Below are 18,572 nucleotides of genomic sequence, written 5' to 3'. Positions count from 1 at the left end.
TTCCAAGATAACACACGACGATTTGGTAAAAATAACAAATGTTTGAATATTTAAATTGATGAAGGAACCAGCTAGACAGTCTGTCAGCTAACTTCACTCACCATTCAGCCAATTAGCCAGAAGATCTAGCCAAAGCCCCCCAGAATTCTCATCTGACTGAATCATATTGTCTTGGGAGGAAATATCTTCATAGAGCTGTCGAAGTAGCAGCTGATTTTCATATGTATGATAGTCAAAGTCACCCTAAAATGTTAAAGATATTTTATAGTGTTTTCCACTATAAAATACTACAGTCTGTACTATAAACAGTACAGCCTATTTCAACAGAAATAGACTGCACGAAATATAAAAACTTTGACAAACAAACCAAATTTTAACAAAAAAATTGACAATATTCCTTCATTACATCATTTAGAGTGGTAGATGATAAAGCGAATGCTCAGATATAAAAATACTGACTTTTGTATTCAAAAAAATGTCGTAAAATCCGAAGTATGTATTCTGAGCCTCGAGGAAAACATACTCATTGCTGCCCCTGGGAACCACATCAGTTAGATCCATGCCAACCTCCACCTGTATTGAAGAAAATCAAAACACAACATTGTAGTTTTAAAACCTGAGCTTGTTGCCGTTTACATATAATAAGGTCTGTATTTATGTACATTTGAAAAAAATTGGTTTCTTAAATTATCAAAGCACATAAACAGTTTTGAAAATCGGATGCAACGTTATACAGTTGTTACAGTAGTCAAGAATTACCTTTGATATACCATATGCAGCAGCGCAAAGTGTCACAACAGTTGTCACACATATGATGACTCTGAACGATGTCTTGTCTATGAATGGTAAGTAAAACCGTTCAACAAAGCTTTCGATGGAAAGATTGCAGCACTTATTAAATGATCCATTCCCTACAAGTTATAAAATAAAGATTTGTCAAACAACATTTTTGAAAACCCATTAAAATGAGATGACAAATGTGACAGTATTAGAGATAACTATCATTGGCTTACAGAAGGGTGTAGACCGTGCTTTATCTGTGAGATTCTCTGAAGAGGCAGCACACGAAGGACCATCACACTCTGCATAATCAAATGGAGCTAGTATGGTAGTCACTCCATTAACACCTGCAACACCAGGCGTGAGGATATCATCAAAAGAGTGCAGACATGATCTTCCAATTAAAAAGAATATGCAGAGCAAGCTCTAGTTAACAATATCAGTATGAGGCCCTACAACCTGCTTCCTACAACTCACCGTTGTTGACACTCACCCGAGGGATTTGTATAGGCTAAAGTTTCCTGCTTGTCAGATTCTGGTGGTGTGGGTGGAGGCAGCATAGTGATAGCGGTGACTTTGGTGGAATCTGCTGACTCTACGCAACAGAGTACATCAATCCTTTCGGCACTCTTTCTCCAAGCGTCCAGATTGAGCGCAGCAGGTAGTATGAGCAGCTTTGACAGCATGTTCACACTGAGCACAATTGCTACCTGCAAAGGTATTCACATAGATGTCTCGATATGCACGGGCAAGAACAATCTGTATTATGAAAACTATTTTATCGTCGTGTACAAGTTCAAAGTTGTTAAAGAATAGAGAAAGCATAATATTATTATGCTTTATTAGTTATCTTGAGGTGTTGACTGATGTTCTAAAAAAAGAATCAAGAAGATTGACCCACTAGAAGCTGAGATATAGCCAGCCAAACACAGGTCTAACTAATAACGAATCAGAGGAAAACCCTTCGAAAATCCCGAGAATTTTGACAAATGAAATCGACTTATTGGTCATGTGCCGGAGTTGCGCACCCTTACCGCCGTTACGTATAATGATGGTTTTAGGCTACGAGATGTGAAACGCTTCTCGCGATAGTAAAGAATTTACAGACTAGCTCCGGTTTCTCAAGAAAATCAAGCAAACATTGTGTGGTAAAGGCATTTGCCCACAACCCCTCGCCATGATTTTTCAAAACAAAAGAGCAGATTTTGACTATTGTGCTTCAAATTTTAACTCGATCTCCACGGATATGCTCCGAAGATCCTCTGTTCAACGAACGGCGCGTGTATAGTCTATATGCGACATCCGCGATTTGCAGTTTGTTTAGAATAAGAAATGGGAATGTGAATTTTTGTTCATTCATCATTTTTCTACTGTGTACATACTGCAGCATTCAGTTGATTTTCATGATTATCGTCACTATTAACAGACTGTAAGTTCACTACAGCCATAATCTTAAAAAGAATAACTTGACCGTGCTGCTCTTGCTGTAAGAAAAGAAAACGATAACTTTTGATTTGATTTTTTTTATTTATCTATTATCTTATCTATGATTATTTTTATGATTAACATAATAATCATAATGCGTATTATACAAAATAATAATATAACTGCGTATAGAATAAATGATGTAACTAGTATAATTTGTAGAAAACTATAAATAATAACCGAGATTGATGATTGATTTAATTGATTCCATTTATTAGCTATAGATAAAAAAAAATCTGAACAGCGCTAAGGATGAGTCTGAATAGGGAAGCTAAGTGGGAGAATAACAAAACTGAGCTGAACTAGCAAGATAGCGAAAGGTTGCGACATAATAGACGCGTGTAATTATTTCATGCTCAAACTAATCTACACGTCAGAAGGACTTGTTCGGAATTATCAGAGCAATGATTGTTAGGCTCAATTGGATTGTTCTATACTTCCAGGGATTAAACCAATTAAAACACCGTGATTGTTATAGGAGAGAACATTAGTTGGCTTAATTGACCAATGGCACACAAGTCGATTTCATACATCATATATTGATGATTACCAAAACACTTATGTTTTTTGGTAGACCTGTGTTTGACTGGCTATATCTCAGCGTCTGGTTGGTCAATCTCCTTGATTCTTTTTTTTAGAACATCAGTCAACACCTCAAGATAAATAATAAAGCATAATAATATTATGCTTTCTCTATTCTTTAAGTTGGGTGAGGTTAGACAAAATAAGCTGGACAAACTTAAGTACCTAAAAAACTTAATATTTAGTTTATTCTTTAGGAAAGTTGTCTTCTCCAGTTTATTTTGAAAAATACAGCTTACTAATTTGTATATGCTTTAGTACAGGCAAATTTTAGAAATTTTAAATAAACTACTATTACTACTACCTGTAAAGAAAAGTCTCTCATAGCAGGAATGGGAATAATGGCTGCGAGGAGAAAGGCTCCAATGTTGCAGAGAGAAGACATTAAAATAGATGGTCCTGTTTGCTTGAGTAGTTTACCTGCTTCTGTCTACAATCCAATTCAGTGATACTGCTTACAGAAGACAACAACTTGTTATGTGTAGTCCACCTAACCAACTTACAGGAGCCAACAACTTGCTATGTGTAGTCCACCTAACCGACTTACAGGAGCCAACAACCTGTTATGTGTAGTCCACCTAACCAACTTACAGGAGCTAACAACTTGTTATGTGTAGTCCACCTAACAAACTTACAGGAGCCAACAATTTGTTATGTGTAGTCCACCTGACTAACTTACAGGAGCCACCAACTTGTTATGTGTAGTCCAGCTGACTAACTTACAGGAGCCAACAATTTGCTATGTGTAGTCCACCTAACTAACTTACAGGAGACAACAACTTGTTATGTGTAGTCCACCTAACCAACTTACAGGAACCAACAACTTGCTATGTGTAGTCCACCTGACCAACTTACAGGAGACAACAACTTGTTATGTGTAGTCCACCTGACCAACTTACAGAAGCCAACAATTTGTACAAATATGTAAATCTGACAACCATTGATCGAATTACAGTTGATCCCAATAGACATTTTTAATGAAACACTAAACAACAAGTGATACTGTAGTCATCAACCACAAACTATAATTTTGAGGAATTATAGAAGCTTGGAAATCTACCGACCTTGTGATCAGATATTGGGGGAGCAGTGTTCTTCGCGAATGAATGTACCATGAGAAAAACATCATCCATACCCAGACCGAGCGATATGAAAGGCACAACTTGTGTGGTGGTGGCATTAAAGGGAAGACGAAGCAGAGCGCAGAGACCGAGTCCAGCCACAACACTGAGAGAGACGAGTAGTACACCGACTATACCCACTCCAGCATGTGAGTTCGTTGCATCGCAAAAGTTCATAAGTGAGAGAGCACAGTAGACAAACTGTAAATAAACAAAATAAAACATTAACCTTCTACTATGGCGTTTTTGTTGCAGGAGTTATCTTTTCATTATGAAAAAATGCAACAACTACAAAAGAAGCTAAGCCGATTTGAATACAGTTACTGGTTCACTTAAAATAGGCCACAGGGAGAACATATGTACAATACAGTTACAACATTAGGGTGCATTAAGCATGTTCACCACAAATACACTTTATACTGACAATGTAAAAACATGGGATATAAACTCAAAGAAAAAGACCATATTTTTAGTAATTAGTAAAAACACATTCACTCTATTTTCAAGTTCCTTTATTCATCTATGTAGATTTCAATTCAACAACAGATAATCTTTAGCCAAGTCCATTAGCAAAATCAAGCCCGCTTTTTATGCAAAAAGTAAGCGCTTACATAAAGCCATGTTAATAAAAGTTTAACTAAAGAGAATTATGAAATATTTGAAAAAATACCATTGGCTGAAAGCAAGTTACAAACAGCCATATTTGCATGCAATTGGATACTGACAAAACATAAAACGAATTGTATTTGAAATTTTAGCACGCGCAAATGTCATTACACGAACAATAGAGTGATAACCCCTAAAGTGCTAAGAATCGCAGATATGTTTAAAAGCAGGAAGAACAAAAAAAAAGTTCTGGCCAGGCGGTACAGTTTCAGAACATAAACTATCTCTAATATTACAGTTTGTTATTGTACGGTGAACAGTGTTCTATGAAAATTTGATTTACAATCACCTCTACATGACTTTTTGACATAAAACAGAAATTTGAGTAAATATCGGCTTCGAATACGAAGTAATTTCCAACATATGACAAACCAAAATTTTTCAAAAGGTTACAGTTTAGTGAAAAAAGGAACCAAGGTAAAAATTAAAAATTGGCATAAAAATATTAAATTAATTCTAGCATATTTAGCATAACGTAAGTTACACCATACATTTTTATTATTCACTTTGAACCAATACTTTACGAGGCCTTCCATTTATGTGCCTCTAAACTAACAATAAAAACCTCTTTTTTGACTGATTATTACTTGATTAAATTAGTTCTTCTCCAATAATTTAGGTTGTTACAAATAGTGCATCAGTTTTAATGCTCTATGTAATTTCGCTTTTTTCATAGTTTTTGGGCTTTACAACGAATTGAACAAATACAATACACTCTTATAACAATGTTTATTCCAACGTACAAATGGGATGTATGTCGAGGGTTTACTATGCATATGGAAGTTCTATAAACTACAAATTGATGTGAAAAATATGTTTAAAACACTTGTATTTTGTACAATATGTTTTTGCAGATATTCAACTAAACGCTTCTAGCTTCAGTAGCCAACACAATGTTATTTTTTCTTATTATAGCTGTATTTAGCTTAATACTGCTAATTTTAAAATATTTGGCAATGAGGAATCACCGTAAACTTATGATTTACTAAAATACATAGTTACGAAAGCATATCTTTATGAGATGATTCGAAAAACGCAAACAAGATGAGCATCATTCAAATAATGTCTGCAACAGCAGCCCAATGAGATGGACCTAAATACTACTGCAATACTACTATAAAGGTCTCAACCAATTAAAGACACTTCTACACTGGTGTCAGGTAACTCATTAGTTTTTCTGTAAGCTAGAGTAAAACCACCTACCATTATTCCATAGCCAAGTGCAAGACGCAGGTAAGAGACCTCAGAGAAGCTCTGCATAAGTGAGTCGAGAGAGGCCTGCGTGAAGCAACTGATCGAATCTGTCACATTTGACATCCCATTGTAAGTGACAACAGCCTCCGTGAACTTTTTTTGAAATACCTGTGCAAAAGGATAGAATGTGGACTGGCATCCCCTGCAATAAGTAACAACTCGCAATATGGAAACTAATGTTTTAAAGTGTGTGTATGTATGAGCCAAAATTTTAACACCAGAATTCTTAAACCGCTTTCTAAACATATTGGACTTATTTCCTAAATAGTAAGTAAATTGAAGTTATCTTGACTGACTTTCCGTTTATATTTTAACTTCAGTAACAATAATTAAAGCAGAGATGTGATTAACTTGTGATTACTTGTGATTAACTGGGTTCACTGTAAGAAGGAAGTTACATGTTTTTAATTTATGTATTTTATATAAGTATATTTGTGTATTTTAATTTCAACACATCTTCTCAATTCATTTTTTAACGAACATTTTTTAACTGCAAGGTACAAAAACCGCCAAAGGGGTGAACCCTGAAGTAGCGAGGGATTACTGTATAGATATTCTGTAGAAATAGGGAATAAGTCTAGGTTACCTATAACTCAATCGAGCAGACTTAAGTAACAACCTAAATAATACATACTTCTATGATCTGACGAGCCTTGTCTGGAGTCCACTCAATAGAGCTGACCAGGTATGTGCCTTGGTAGTAGTTGTAGAGCTCTGTTTCACCCATCAGCTGTATGATAGTCTGTAGCGCCTCAGCAGACACAATCGTATTACTCCGATTCTTTATTACACCTGGACAATTGTAAACCTTACACATCCAGCAGAAGCTTTAAAAATTTAATCAAGTCGCTCACTTTTCCTACTACTAATTATAGACTCAGGGTTAATGATAGACAAAAAAAACACATGTCTGAGAAATCTTATGCATTTCATACTTTTATGGAGCATTTGAAGACGCTTCATTGAGCGTCCTTCATCGAGCGTGCCATGCGAGAAGAAAATGTTTATGGCACACCCTTAACACATGTCAGCCATCTGGCTCACAGTCAAATGGGCAAACCTCGGGTGGCTCACCCAAAGTTCTCTAGTCTGTAAGGCAGTTTTGTCAGCTACTTTACTGCGATATAAAATAAGCCAATAGTAAAAACAGCTCCATGACACTCAGGCAGCTTGATTAAGCCTTTTTGCATAGTTCAAACCATAAGATTTTTCAAATTATTGGCAGAGAACTGGTAAATAGCATACTTCCAAATTGTTTCATGTAATAATGGGAGAACAACAGTAGTAAACTGTAGGACTATGGCGGAAATCACATGATTCTCAGACTAATCATAGCCAACTAAATTCTCCATGAAATAGATTACCTTTTTATGTAAATATTTGACAAATAGTCATTTTTAAAGCTTTTTCACTAATTGGTTTATGTTTATGAACAATCGATGTCAAATAAAACAATTGTTTGTTAAACTAACACATTATTTCAAACATCTGACCAGCAGCTGAGTTGAGATTGATCTAAAATTAATGCAGTCCATCAATTAAAAAGCTTCGATAATTTCAAAGACATTTGTTGACCTTCAGATTAATAGACGCTTGCTAATGAAGCAGTACAATGGAATGATAATTTGGGTGAGTGTCAGGTTTCGTTTCATAGCTATGTACTTTAAATATGGTATTAACGCATTCCAACAAGTTTTTGGTGTATCACTCTGTCGAACGCACCTCCCATTATCATATCCTCAGGCCAGTGCGTGTACAGATCGGAGATACCACTACATCCACCTGTAAGCAAAGGTGCTACCAATTCCAAACCATCCTCCGACTGATAATTTGGTGCTTCCGGAGGACACTCTGGGTTGGATGGATCCAGACATGGCTTCTTTATATAGCCATCGCTAATACCTGTCTGTAGCATATAGCGGACACATAGTAAAGCCGTATGGAACAAAGAATGAAAGAACTGGTTCTGGAGCCATAAACCATCACACTCCTTAAAAACAGACTTGCTAAAACAAAAAGAGCAACCAGGTGGCGCCCGGGGCACGTGTGTAGTACAACGACATGACACAATGACACAATGACATGATACAATGCAGTGACTGAATATTCAAATTATTCTGAATGAGAGGTAGTATTGAAATATGTTGACAGCAAGCGCATGCACAATAGAACGGCATATAAAAGCTAACAAAGAGAAAAATGGACCACACAAGAAAATATGGAGAGACCACATACCCTTCGCAGTGTGTCTTGAATTACGTCAAAGCTATAAGGCATTGTCTCTCGCAAAATATCCACAAGCAACCGCGGACTCATATTCTTCCAGCTCAGTGGCTCAAAGCCAAACCGATAGGGTCTATGAAAGTAAAATACACGCTTTATATAATTGCGCAACAACAAAGCAAATCAAAACTCATTAAATTTGTATGCGAGTTGAATTAGCCTAAGTTTTGCAAAAATACACTAACAAAACTATCTACGCCTCGCTAAGTACAACAAAGAAACTCAATCTAACTTAAAGACTGAAAAGCTGCACTGCCACCCAGGAGATGGAGGACAAGAACAATAGTATGAATTTTGTCAACTGACAGAAATAGTTCTTTTAAAATCAAGTGTCACTCACTAATCAAGCAACAAAGACTGCTCAAGCGTTTGGTGCATCCATCCGTTAACTTATGCAGACATTTAATGTAACTGCCGGGTCATTTCATCGTCAAAATTGGTGGTCAACTGTTGAATGTCTTTGTTATGAGCCAGACAAATCAGGTCAAAATAAATTGGTCTATTTACAATCTGCCCGACTTGGGTACAAGATTGTGAAATACAGCGGTGAGTTTACAGAAATTCCTATGGAATGAAAATATGATGAATGTCTTTCCATATCCTCGGTGAGAACTAAAGATTAAAAACCTTAACAGCCATTTTGATTAAAGATTTGTAAAATGAATACAATTAGAAATGTTCTGGCCATTTAAGAGACCATGGATAGCCACCATACCATAGCATAATTACATCAACATTCTAAATATTGATCTAGCTATATTATTAAAATGTAATATTTGACACTTTGGCTTATGGCACTCCACCAGACGAAGCTTTTTTGATTACTCTATGATGTCTCATTCTATGCATTGATGAGCAAGAATGTAATAACTTGAACAGAAGTGTTAAAGAGGTCAAAGACAATGGCACGGATTGCAAAATTCCTATACTGCGCACTTTTATTTTTTCACATTGATTTATTAGTTTTAGTATTCGTGGAAACATTTTGTTACTTGTAATTTTCACTCACCATATTTATTGTTTAGCGGCAGTCACTACCTTCTGAATGCCACATGATATAATAATAATATATATTTCAAAGATGACTTTTCGACAAATGAATTTTTAGGAATATCAAAACTATTCCAGCAGTTTTAATGAGCCAATGATTATTGATCTTTGATGGTCTGACATCAGTCCAGGGCTGTATTTTACTTATATCCAATTAATTATCAAATTAGTGTCATGGACTGTAGCTGAAAGAGTACACAGCAGAGCGCATGTAGTGTGTTGATATAACTTACAGTTCCAGTGGAGGCTTAGGACCAAGTGGAAAACTCCCCTCCCAAAAACAGTCGAGTGGAGATACGATCACACATGGCGCCATCTTCTCCATCATCTAAAAAATATGTGATTAGCCAGGAATAAACCATTGTAAAGTGACATATAGAAGTTAGCTCATTCTAACTAGGATTAAAATTTAGAATCTAGGATTTTATTAGGATTTCTAATTAACACAGAATCATTACGAATTTACATGTATTTTACATGATGTTGCCATTACGATTCAAGTGAAATACCGAAAAAGAAGAGCGATAAAGAATTACAAGCAACAGCAAATCAGCGTTAAGTCGTTGATGTTTATACTATTTGCGATGAGCATACCCTTTCTGCAAGAACATCCTCAAAACTGGGAAGTGTCGCTTTGAAACAGATGTCGTCAAAGGTCCAAATTCTAAAATAAAATTTTATGACACATTTTTACAATTCCATAACAAAAACCTGACCATAAGGAGCATTTCATTGTAATGATCAAATTGTATCTAAAGCCAGCCCTAATTTTTATTGAAATCTGCAATATTTAAACAATATCCGATGAAATCAAATTTTCAAGGTTCTTTTTAACAATCTACTACCATTTCAATAACCAAAAGAAAATATTGCAATCGCGGGTTAGTAAATTCTGTTAACTTTAAAAATGATGTGTGCTCAGGGACTCAGCATCGAACAAATTAAGCCAATAAAACAAATGATGCAAGCTAAACCCTACTTGTTGAATACTATTGGAAATACATAACTGCCTGCATCGAACATAGCTTTGTCCGCTGCGAGATAGATTGATTGGCTGACTGAGAAGCAGAGTAACACAGCTTTCACTGATCAGCTTTCATTCAGGAATTACCTGTCGAAAAGATGCACCTCAACCTGTGTTGCCTTCATGACAGCCTCCAAATGTCGCAAAAGAGAAGTTTTAGTAAGGATATTGTTTTTCTGATCATTGGGTGTCTGCACGATGACTTGACTTGAACTACCATAGTTCTCTCCAAGTACTGACTTGGTATACTCTAACTCCTTAGACAGCCTTCCACCATCTGTAACCAGAACAAATTTAAGTCTAGAATCAGAATTAGTCGGCCTGTAATATACATCTAATGGCGTCTAATACTAGATCTACTACAATCATGATGTTTCAGAGAAATAATGTTTGTTGAGTTTGGTGACGTACTACAATTTATTAAAGACCAGAAAACATGATTTTAATTTATATTGTATATATATTTTATATATATTTATTATATATAATTATATAAAAATGTATTATATATGCATATATATATAATTTATACATATGCATTCAATTGCATATCTGCCATCTATTATTTTAAAAAATTGAATGCTACTACAAGATACTCATATACTCTTATTTTGTGAAACATTTACAACGTAATTAAAGAGCTCTTCAGATAAATTATGCTTATATACATGTACATGTATATACAATATTTGTAAAGCTGGCAATAGATGCTGTTGATTTCCCTGCTAGTAGGGGATATGTGAGTGTGGAATATGCATGTCATTCAGATTCGAATCGTCAGTCCTTCACAATTGCAGAATTACCATGATCGTTGCTATGATCGGGGTGCACAATGGTCCACAAGAACCTTGCCACAAAGGCTATGCCCATGCATCTAAATAAAGTTATCAGAAAATGTAGCCTGAGATCTTCGTCTATCTTGAATGCCCGTAAAAAGCGTGTTCAAAGAAGACTAGGACGTTTGTTATTGGCTTCAATTGCAGATTTTGCTCTATTTGATATAGCAATTATGTCAATCGTTTATCATCGAAAGCTGTGCACAGATGATAACTCGACACTTATGGGTATGCATGGGCACAAAAAATTACTCCTCCATTTATACATGTACCTTTATAATAGCATAATCAGGAAATCTAAAAGCACTCGAATTCACCAATGTGCAAAACAAACTGTTTATGAACAATATTTTAGTTAAAAATTGTAACATTCAAACAGGACTATGTTTGTGATTTTAGTGGATCCATGTTTAAGATATATTGGCAAACTATTACAGCAAATAAATTGCTATGGCCTATTAAAAACAATGAGAACCACATAAATATTATTTTCTATTTTAATGCCGAGTGATCTAATCAGACGCCGGCTTCAGGTGTCTTGTGGTAGTAAAAGAATGAAAAATATTGTTCACGCGTATCTCCTAGAATACTTTCTAAGGAATTGTGTTAGATCAGAGCTTTGTGGCTTTCCAGCTCGATTAATTTTAAACAATCGTGTACAGTATATTTTGCAAGTAAGAGAAGGATATTTGTATTATGTAAATGTTTATTATGCATTTCAAACATCATTTTGCTTGTCACAAAATACTAAAGCCTATACGACACGGGCCAAAAACAATGTACGTGTGTGTTCTATTTCTTTATCTGTAATGACATACAGACTGATAGATTTGCCAGACAGAGATCTGTCATTACAGGTACCTATTGTTCCATTTGACACTAGCAGAGCTTTTTATACCCTAAAGTGAGCTGTCCACTCAAAGCTGGAGAGAAATATCATGACCATTATTCATAGACAATAAAACACTTGAGGATGCGCAGATCGTTTCTCAAGTAGAGAGGTGCTGATATATGAGAAGTACACAAATACAATGTAACTGAAGCTACCAGGGTGGTCCGATCAACGACTGCCAGTGGCTGTGGTTAGTTGTTTACACTAGAAGATATTGGCAGGCAATTGTTAAAAAGCTGGCATCCAGTTCACAGCCATACACACGCATCATTGGACTGGGCTTAAATAGCAGTGAAACAGAGTGCAAGCTGGTAAGGTCTCTGGTACTTTGCTTATAGTAAATATTCATAAGGAAATAAGACACTTCATGATGCTTCAAACACAAGAGCCATAAAATCATTCAAGCATTTTCTCCACCATCTGTCCAGAAAAACAACATATCGACATCAGAATACTACAGCTGATTGGTTTCCACCAATCAGAAGTGATAAATGGGAACAGGTAATAAAAGAATAGTAATAGCGTTGACCAAATAAAACACTGGAAATAGTCAAAAAAACATTTTAAATACTTACTGATTTAGCCCAGTATTAAGAACGAATAAATAACCAATCTTTCGCAAATTTAAATTTCAAAATGAGTCACAAATGTAGATAATCTACTTCTAAAATAAATCAGTAAGTAAATCATTAAATCCTTAGTATAAAGTTTTGTAAAATATAGTCACTAAAACCAGTCTTATTGGTGAGATAAAAAACGCGTTAGTTGCTGAATATAAAGAGTCTGTCACCTTTGGAATATAAAGAGTCTGTCACCTTTGCCAGTATAGACACTACTAATCACTAATGTGTTCTGAGACTGATTAAACAAGCAATAACCAAAATGACTCATCTGTACAGCAACACATCAGAGACAGTTGTGCGTGCATTGTACATTTTTTATCAAAGAAGTAAATGTGGCAATTTTACCAATGATAGATCTCTGGTTTTATTGTAGCTATATTATTTGCGAAATTTGGCCATAAAGCTGATATAAATGAGTAACTGGTGCATGTTGTCATCCTAGACCTTTCATTTGGGAGCAAAACATTTGGCTGTCATAATATAAAGTTTTATACCTGTATATACGTTCATTACTTATCATTCATTGATAATGATTACGGATTCCCCATTTGTGCTAATCACCAGACACTATTTTTTTATTATTCCTTAATACCTTTCAAAAAATCTCATATTGAAAGATGGTTGGGTAGTTGGTGATTCAGACAATTACTTTACATGCCAATCAAGATACTTGCACAAGTTGATTGGGACTTAGTTTTCTACATAGATAGAATTCAGCAGGAAAACCAGCAAGCTACCATTGCCTGATAATATTTAAGATATTCAGTTGCACAGAGCTGATTAGACAAGTCTATCAGCTTGTATCGAAGCCTCTCACCGGTTAGTGTCCATTGCCATTTTGTCTCATATCCATTTTGGGTGCCATGAAATGTGAGAACTAATTGACTATTTACAGCATTATTAAACAATAAGTTAATCCTTAGCAAATATTTTTACCAAATTTTAGGGATTCTTTATTACAAATGAAAACCATTTTCAATGACTAAATGAAAAAATTTTATAGAGAAAAACCTTTTGCCAGTTCATAAGATCATCAAGCAATGCTAATTTAAGTACAAATAAACGGACACAAATGAATGATTCTAGATATATTTTTTAAAGCTATTGCAGGTTGGAAGTAATTTTGAATCTTCTTCAGCTGTCCATTTTTAAACCACCTAAATACAACGCTGTGTGTATGCCCTTAATGGACAAACTCACCAAACAACAAAACAGGAGGATGCCCGAGTTATGGAGCAGCAAGGGTGTTCAGCAAAATTTTTGTTGAGTGAATGTTGGTTTTTGCAACAGCATTTTATGACACTAAAATAGCATAAGAAGGTTCCAATTATAAAAGGGTTTCATGATAAGATTTGACAGCTAGTTAGTTATTCCATCATGTAACCATCATTATTCATTTGATGTGCCAACTAATCATACTTGCAGAAATGCTTAGTTGCACTCAAATCTCACATTACCGAAAAGGTAGGTTAAAAGGTCTGCTTTTAATTTACTAGACTGTGTCCCTCATCTACGTACAATGATAAACATATTTGTTGGTTACAATCTTTGCTCAGAATGCTTTTACATAAGATTTCACATGCCAATTCAGTTATAGTCTAGCGCCCTATGTCTATGGTCAATATTGCACAAAATACTATATTTTATTAAACTTGAACAAAAGCTTCTTATTCCTACCAACTGTGCCAAGTTTTGATAGGTCAATATTCAACTTGCATTTCATGTGTATACTAATTTAAACCCATTATCTGATGGGAAAGATGATAAAAAAGCATCTACTCGCTTCATTATTCTGAACAAAGGTGTGAGAAAATAGAGCTGCTGCGGTGAAACATACTAAAATAGTTTTAAAAATTACTAATATTCTGTACTACTACGAATAACATAAAAACAATGTTACTTAAAACTTTGTTACTTGCTTTTTTGAACAGTAAATAGTTTTGAGGTAGCGTTTCTGTTAAACAAATGATACTTACCTTCTACCCATAATTCCATGAGATCAGTTTCAAATGTGGCAGTCTTTAGACCTACACCGAGTAGGGAGAGGAAAAGCAAACCGATAATCAGCACTTTCCCACAATGTCTCTGCTGGAAACGACCTAACTTATAGAGCCTTTGTTGAGCGTAGTCTCTGAGAAGGAGTCCACATTTGTTTCCTGTCACAGTGCCCTAAGTAGATAATAAAAAACATCATCCTTCGCTATCTAGTCGAGTGAGCAGCAAACTATTCGATAAACTTAAAAAGTGGATCAGCATCATTATGGGACCATTAAACTATTTGCTAACAAAAACACAAGCGCAAACCATGCAAACAAGTGAACAATAGTGGATAATAGCAAACATCCAAGGCGTCTACTATTAAACTTACTTGTTTAACCAGAGATAAAGCTATATGAGCATCCACCCAGCTGGTTCTTGTATTCAACTCTGGCTCAGTTGTAGATGTAGAGCCATTCTGAAGCAGAATAAACAGATATGATCCTACTAGTACATCATCTCATTTTCTTGGAGTGGGGCAGTTCACACAAGCTCTGCAAAAATCTTTTAAACAGCTCCAAATAGTTTCACAATCTGACAAATTGTTATTGTTCTTTTCCTTCCATCGCCAATTTATAGTGCATTTAGAAAAATAGTTTTCTTAACTCTTAACAGGCTTGTATTTTGGTCTCTGAGACTTATGAGTCTGCTCCGAGTACCATCTAACCTTGGCAAATCAATAATCTGTATTTTAGGCAGGCGATTTTTTCATAAATCCAACAGCTTGGCGAATATGACTGCAACAGTTTATCAACATTAAAAGACAAGCTTCTCGCAAAGACTAGGTAAAAATAGCAAAAAGATCTATCGGCATCCATTCTTGAAAGCGTTACAGCGCTTTGCAGCAGGCAGTAAAGCTTGCTAGACTTACTTGTAATGTCTGATGGAATTCCTGCTGAGTCCATGCACCCATCGTTATGCTGTAAGCATCAGCTTAACCAGCAAAGCCACTACATCGTCAATCTTTAACAAATATGTTATAAAGTAAGTAGTATTAAATTTATTACCATATTTTTGAAGTTATAATTAACTCTATACCTCTTCAGAATCATGAGTGATCACCAAATAAGCCCTAATCTTTAGTGGTATAAAAAATTAAGTAAAAAATATAAAATAACTTTCATTTCATAACTTACTTATGTTAAACTGCTAATTACAAAAACACAGAGCAGACAATTGGCAAAATACTCTTTATTATCTAGTTAGCATTAGAGGCTTGTTATGAAACAACCCAAAAAAGATTGTGTTTGTTAGCAAGTGCACCATAGAAGGAAATACATCAAACCAATAATTTTAAGAGTGACTGCAAAAAACCTGTTACCTTACTAAATCTCACAGTTCAACAAGTATTTATGAAGAACAATCTTGATACACTTTTGTAGGTCTACCAAGCGTGACATTAAAAACTTTTCTTTTATTTGTGTTTGCGCCAATTGAGCAATTTATCTTAGGATATTTCTTGTTTTAAGAATAGACTTCAGAAACCTACGGTGAGTAAAACATGTAAACATATATATAACATCATCAATGCTGATATTGCACGCAATAACACAAGGTAGTTCATACAAAGATATTCCGCAAAAATGTTTGTATGTAAAAACCGGTCTATGATAAAACATTCCTATAATGATACTTTGTATTTTGTTTAATTCATTCCAGTGTTCAAAAACTTAATAAAAATACTTAAAGTCATTATATATATATAGCAGTCAAACAAATGCATTATATAGACATAAAGCTAGACATAAAAAGCTATGAATATAAGAAACTACATAAGACGCTATAAATATAAGAAACTAAATTAAAATATATATATAATCAGTAAAAAATGCTTTTTTTCACATTTTGCTTGTACAGGCAAACGAATGCGTAGCCTTTGCCGCACATGAGCCAGCGGACACTCGTGTAAAGGTGGCGATAGAGATATGGAGCTAATCTATTGTTAACTACATAAACTTTACACTAACACAACTTTGTCATACAGTCAAACATGGATAACTCGAACTTCACGGGACCAAGCAAAAGTGTTCGAATTATCAGAGCGTTCAAGTTATCAGAGCACTGTCACAAGTCCATGTATTTACTTATTTATTAGTAGATACATGTACATATACAAACTATAATATAAATCAAAAGCACAACTGGCTTGTTTCAAATTAAATGCTTCTAATGCAAAGTTTAAAACGTTTTTATCAAAAAGTATAGAGATTTTTCTATCACTTGAGATTGGTTTGTTGTTTGAGGTGATGTTATTGCCAGGACGTTTTTTAGATTGACATTGGCAAAACTTGATCGTTGTTGAAATGCTCAAAAGAAAAGACATCTTTTTCTTTTGAGCGTTTTACCCACGATCAATTTTGCCGATTTTTCTTGAAGTTTATGCAAAGATTACCTCACTTTACCTCACTTCGGAAGGGCAATCGTTAAGCGGATGTTTGGTATAAATCAAATTTCACCAAACCTTTAGAAAAGTCGTTGACAAAAATATTTTGCCGATGGTGGTAATAACGACGCTTATGAATTACGAAAAGTTGAGGTTTACCTCTATGGCTTGAAATAAAGTGATTTTCTAAAGCGATAACAACCGTTTCGGTAGCCGTTGGGCAAAAAACAGTTCGAGTTAACAGTGTTGAGTTCGAGTTATCTATAGCAATTTACCATTACATGGGAACGGACCAAAGAAACCGTTCGAATTAACCATGTGTTTGAGCTATCCGTGGGCGAGTTATCCATGTTTGACTGTATTTTGTTTCTACATTTAATAGTCTTTATTTTTATGTATCTTCACTTATCATTATCACTTCACTTATCATCCCCTATCATACCTATCTTCTCTATTTTCAATCCAGTCATGCATTTTCTCTTCACATCCCTTTCACCTTTTTCACTACTAAACAAATTCCTGGATTTTTGCGGAGTCGACGATTTTAAAACTGTATAAGCAAAGTATGAAACACTAAAGCCTAAAACCAGCTATGTGACAGAAACCTGCATACATACGTATTTAACTATGAATTTACAAAACGCATTAATGTTGAATTAAATATTTGCTCAAATTTTATGTTGTGTGTTAAAAAATTTGATTTTTTCATTTGATTTCATTGATTTTATGTTTTACCTATTGTTACAACAAACTGGGATAATAATTCTTTTGGTTATAAATTAGTACTTGATTATGCAGAAACATTATAGTATCTTGTTTGCAAGACAAAAGTGAAAAAGGTGACAATACATGTTTCTTAAAGGGTCTTCACCAATGTTGTTTTGTCACGACTTGTCTAAACAAATATAAGACAACATTTTTGTTGTAATGTTTGTAAAGAAACTTTTTACATGTCCTGATAAAGGTTTTTGAAACATAATTAGGCCTAGAGTAGAGCAGTTTGAGAGATGGCAAGGCTTAGAATGACAATTTCTCCGTTTATATAAGTGAGTGTTCACAAATGATGTTGCAACAGAGTAAAACAAAAAGATTGTCACTGTTTTTGAATTATCAAACCTAGCTACATGGTTACATAGCACATTACAGCAAAATATACCTATATGCACTTCTTACCTAATGCACATACATGAGTTTGCTTGGCAGAAGCATGTAGAAGGTTTCCTATTTAGCCTAAAAACTTCTTATAAAATCTGGCATCTTGATAATTGCATCAAAAAGAAACAAGCTAATTCTTCATTTAATATCCTGCGAGTCTTACAGCAGTCGGAACAATAATCTAAAACAAAACATCATCATTTATCAATGCATTAAATAGATGGATCCTAAAATAGTAAACACACCAAAAGCATAGGTGATCTGTACAATGATAGCAAAACCCCAAAACTACATACTTCAACAAATTTGTTATGCAACAAATTCAAGAATTGCAACACTATACTTGCAATGCGTTTCTCCAAAGCTTATCACCGAACAGTTGGTCAGTTGCAGAAGAGACT

The 18,572-nt window shown here is 34.8% G+C and overlaps 1 protein-coding gene across 1 annotated transcript in view; it reads right to left on the bottom strand.

Moving 5' to 3' along the window:
• Nucleotides 1–18,572, bottom strand: part of LOC137385949 (protein patched homolog 1-like) — a 23,409-nt gene extending 4,837 nt beyond the window's left edge. The window contains exons 1-18 of the mRNA XM_068072579.1: nucleotides 18,190–18,572; nucleotides 15,505–15,596; nucleotides 14,965–15,051; nucleotides 14,573–14,765; nucleotides 10,333–10,522; nucleotides 9,816–9,885; nucleotides 9,455–9,549; nucleotides 8,124–8,244; nucleotides 7,611–7,794; nucleotides 6,523–6,680; nucleotides 5,838–5,996; nucleotides 3,912–4,169; nucleotides 3,152–3,277; nucleotides 1,274–1,490; nucleotides 1,014–1,127; nucleotides 760–911; nucleotides 460–573; nucleotides 102–243 (exon numbers count right to left, since the gene is read on the bottom strand). Coding sequence (XP_067928680.1) covers nucleotides 102–243; nucleotides 460–573; nucleotides 760–911; nucleotides 1,014–1,127; nucleotides 1,274–1,490; nucleotides 3,152–3,277; nucleotides 3,912–4,169; nucleotides 5,838–5,996; nucleotides 6,523–6,680; nucleotides 7,611–7,794; nucleotides 8,124–8,244; nucleotides 9,455–9,549; nucleotides 9,816–9,885; nucleotides 10,333–10,522; nucleotides 14,573–14,765; nucleotides 14,965–15,051; nucleotides 15,505–15,546 — 2,422 coding nt within the window. The 5' untranslated portion in view covers nucleotides 15,547–15,596; nucleotides 18,190–18,572. The remainder of the gene's footprint in view (nucleotides 1–101; nucleotides 244–459; nucleotides 574–759; nucleotides 912–1,013; nucleotides 1,128–1,273; nucleotides 1,491–3,151; nucleotides 3,278–3,911; nucleotides 4,170–5,837; nucleotides 5,997–6,522; nucleotides 6,681–7,610; nucleotides 7,795–8,123; nucleotides 8,245–9,454; nucleotides 9,550–9,815; nucleotides 9,886–10,332; nucleotides 10,523–14,572; nucleotides 14,766–14,964; nucleotides 15,052–15,504; nucleotides 15,597–18,189) is intronic.

Source organism: Watersipora subatra, chromosome 1 (assembly GCF_963576615.1).
Source record: "Watersipora subatra chromosome 1, tzWatSuba1.1, whole genome shotgun sequence".
Lineage (NCBI taxonomy): Eukaryota > Metazoa > Bryozoa > Gymnolaemata > Cheilostomatida > Watersiporidae > Watersipora > Watersipora subatra.
This window is presented reverse-complemented; position numbering and strand designations above follow the sequence as displayed.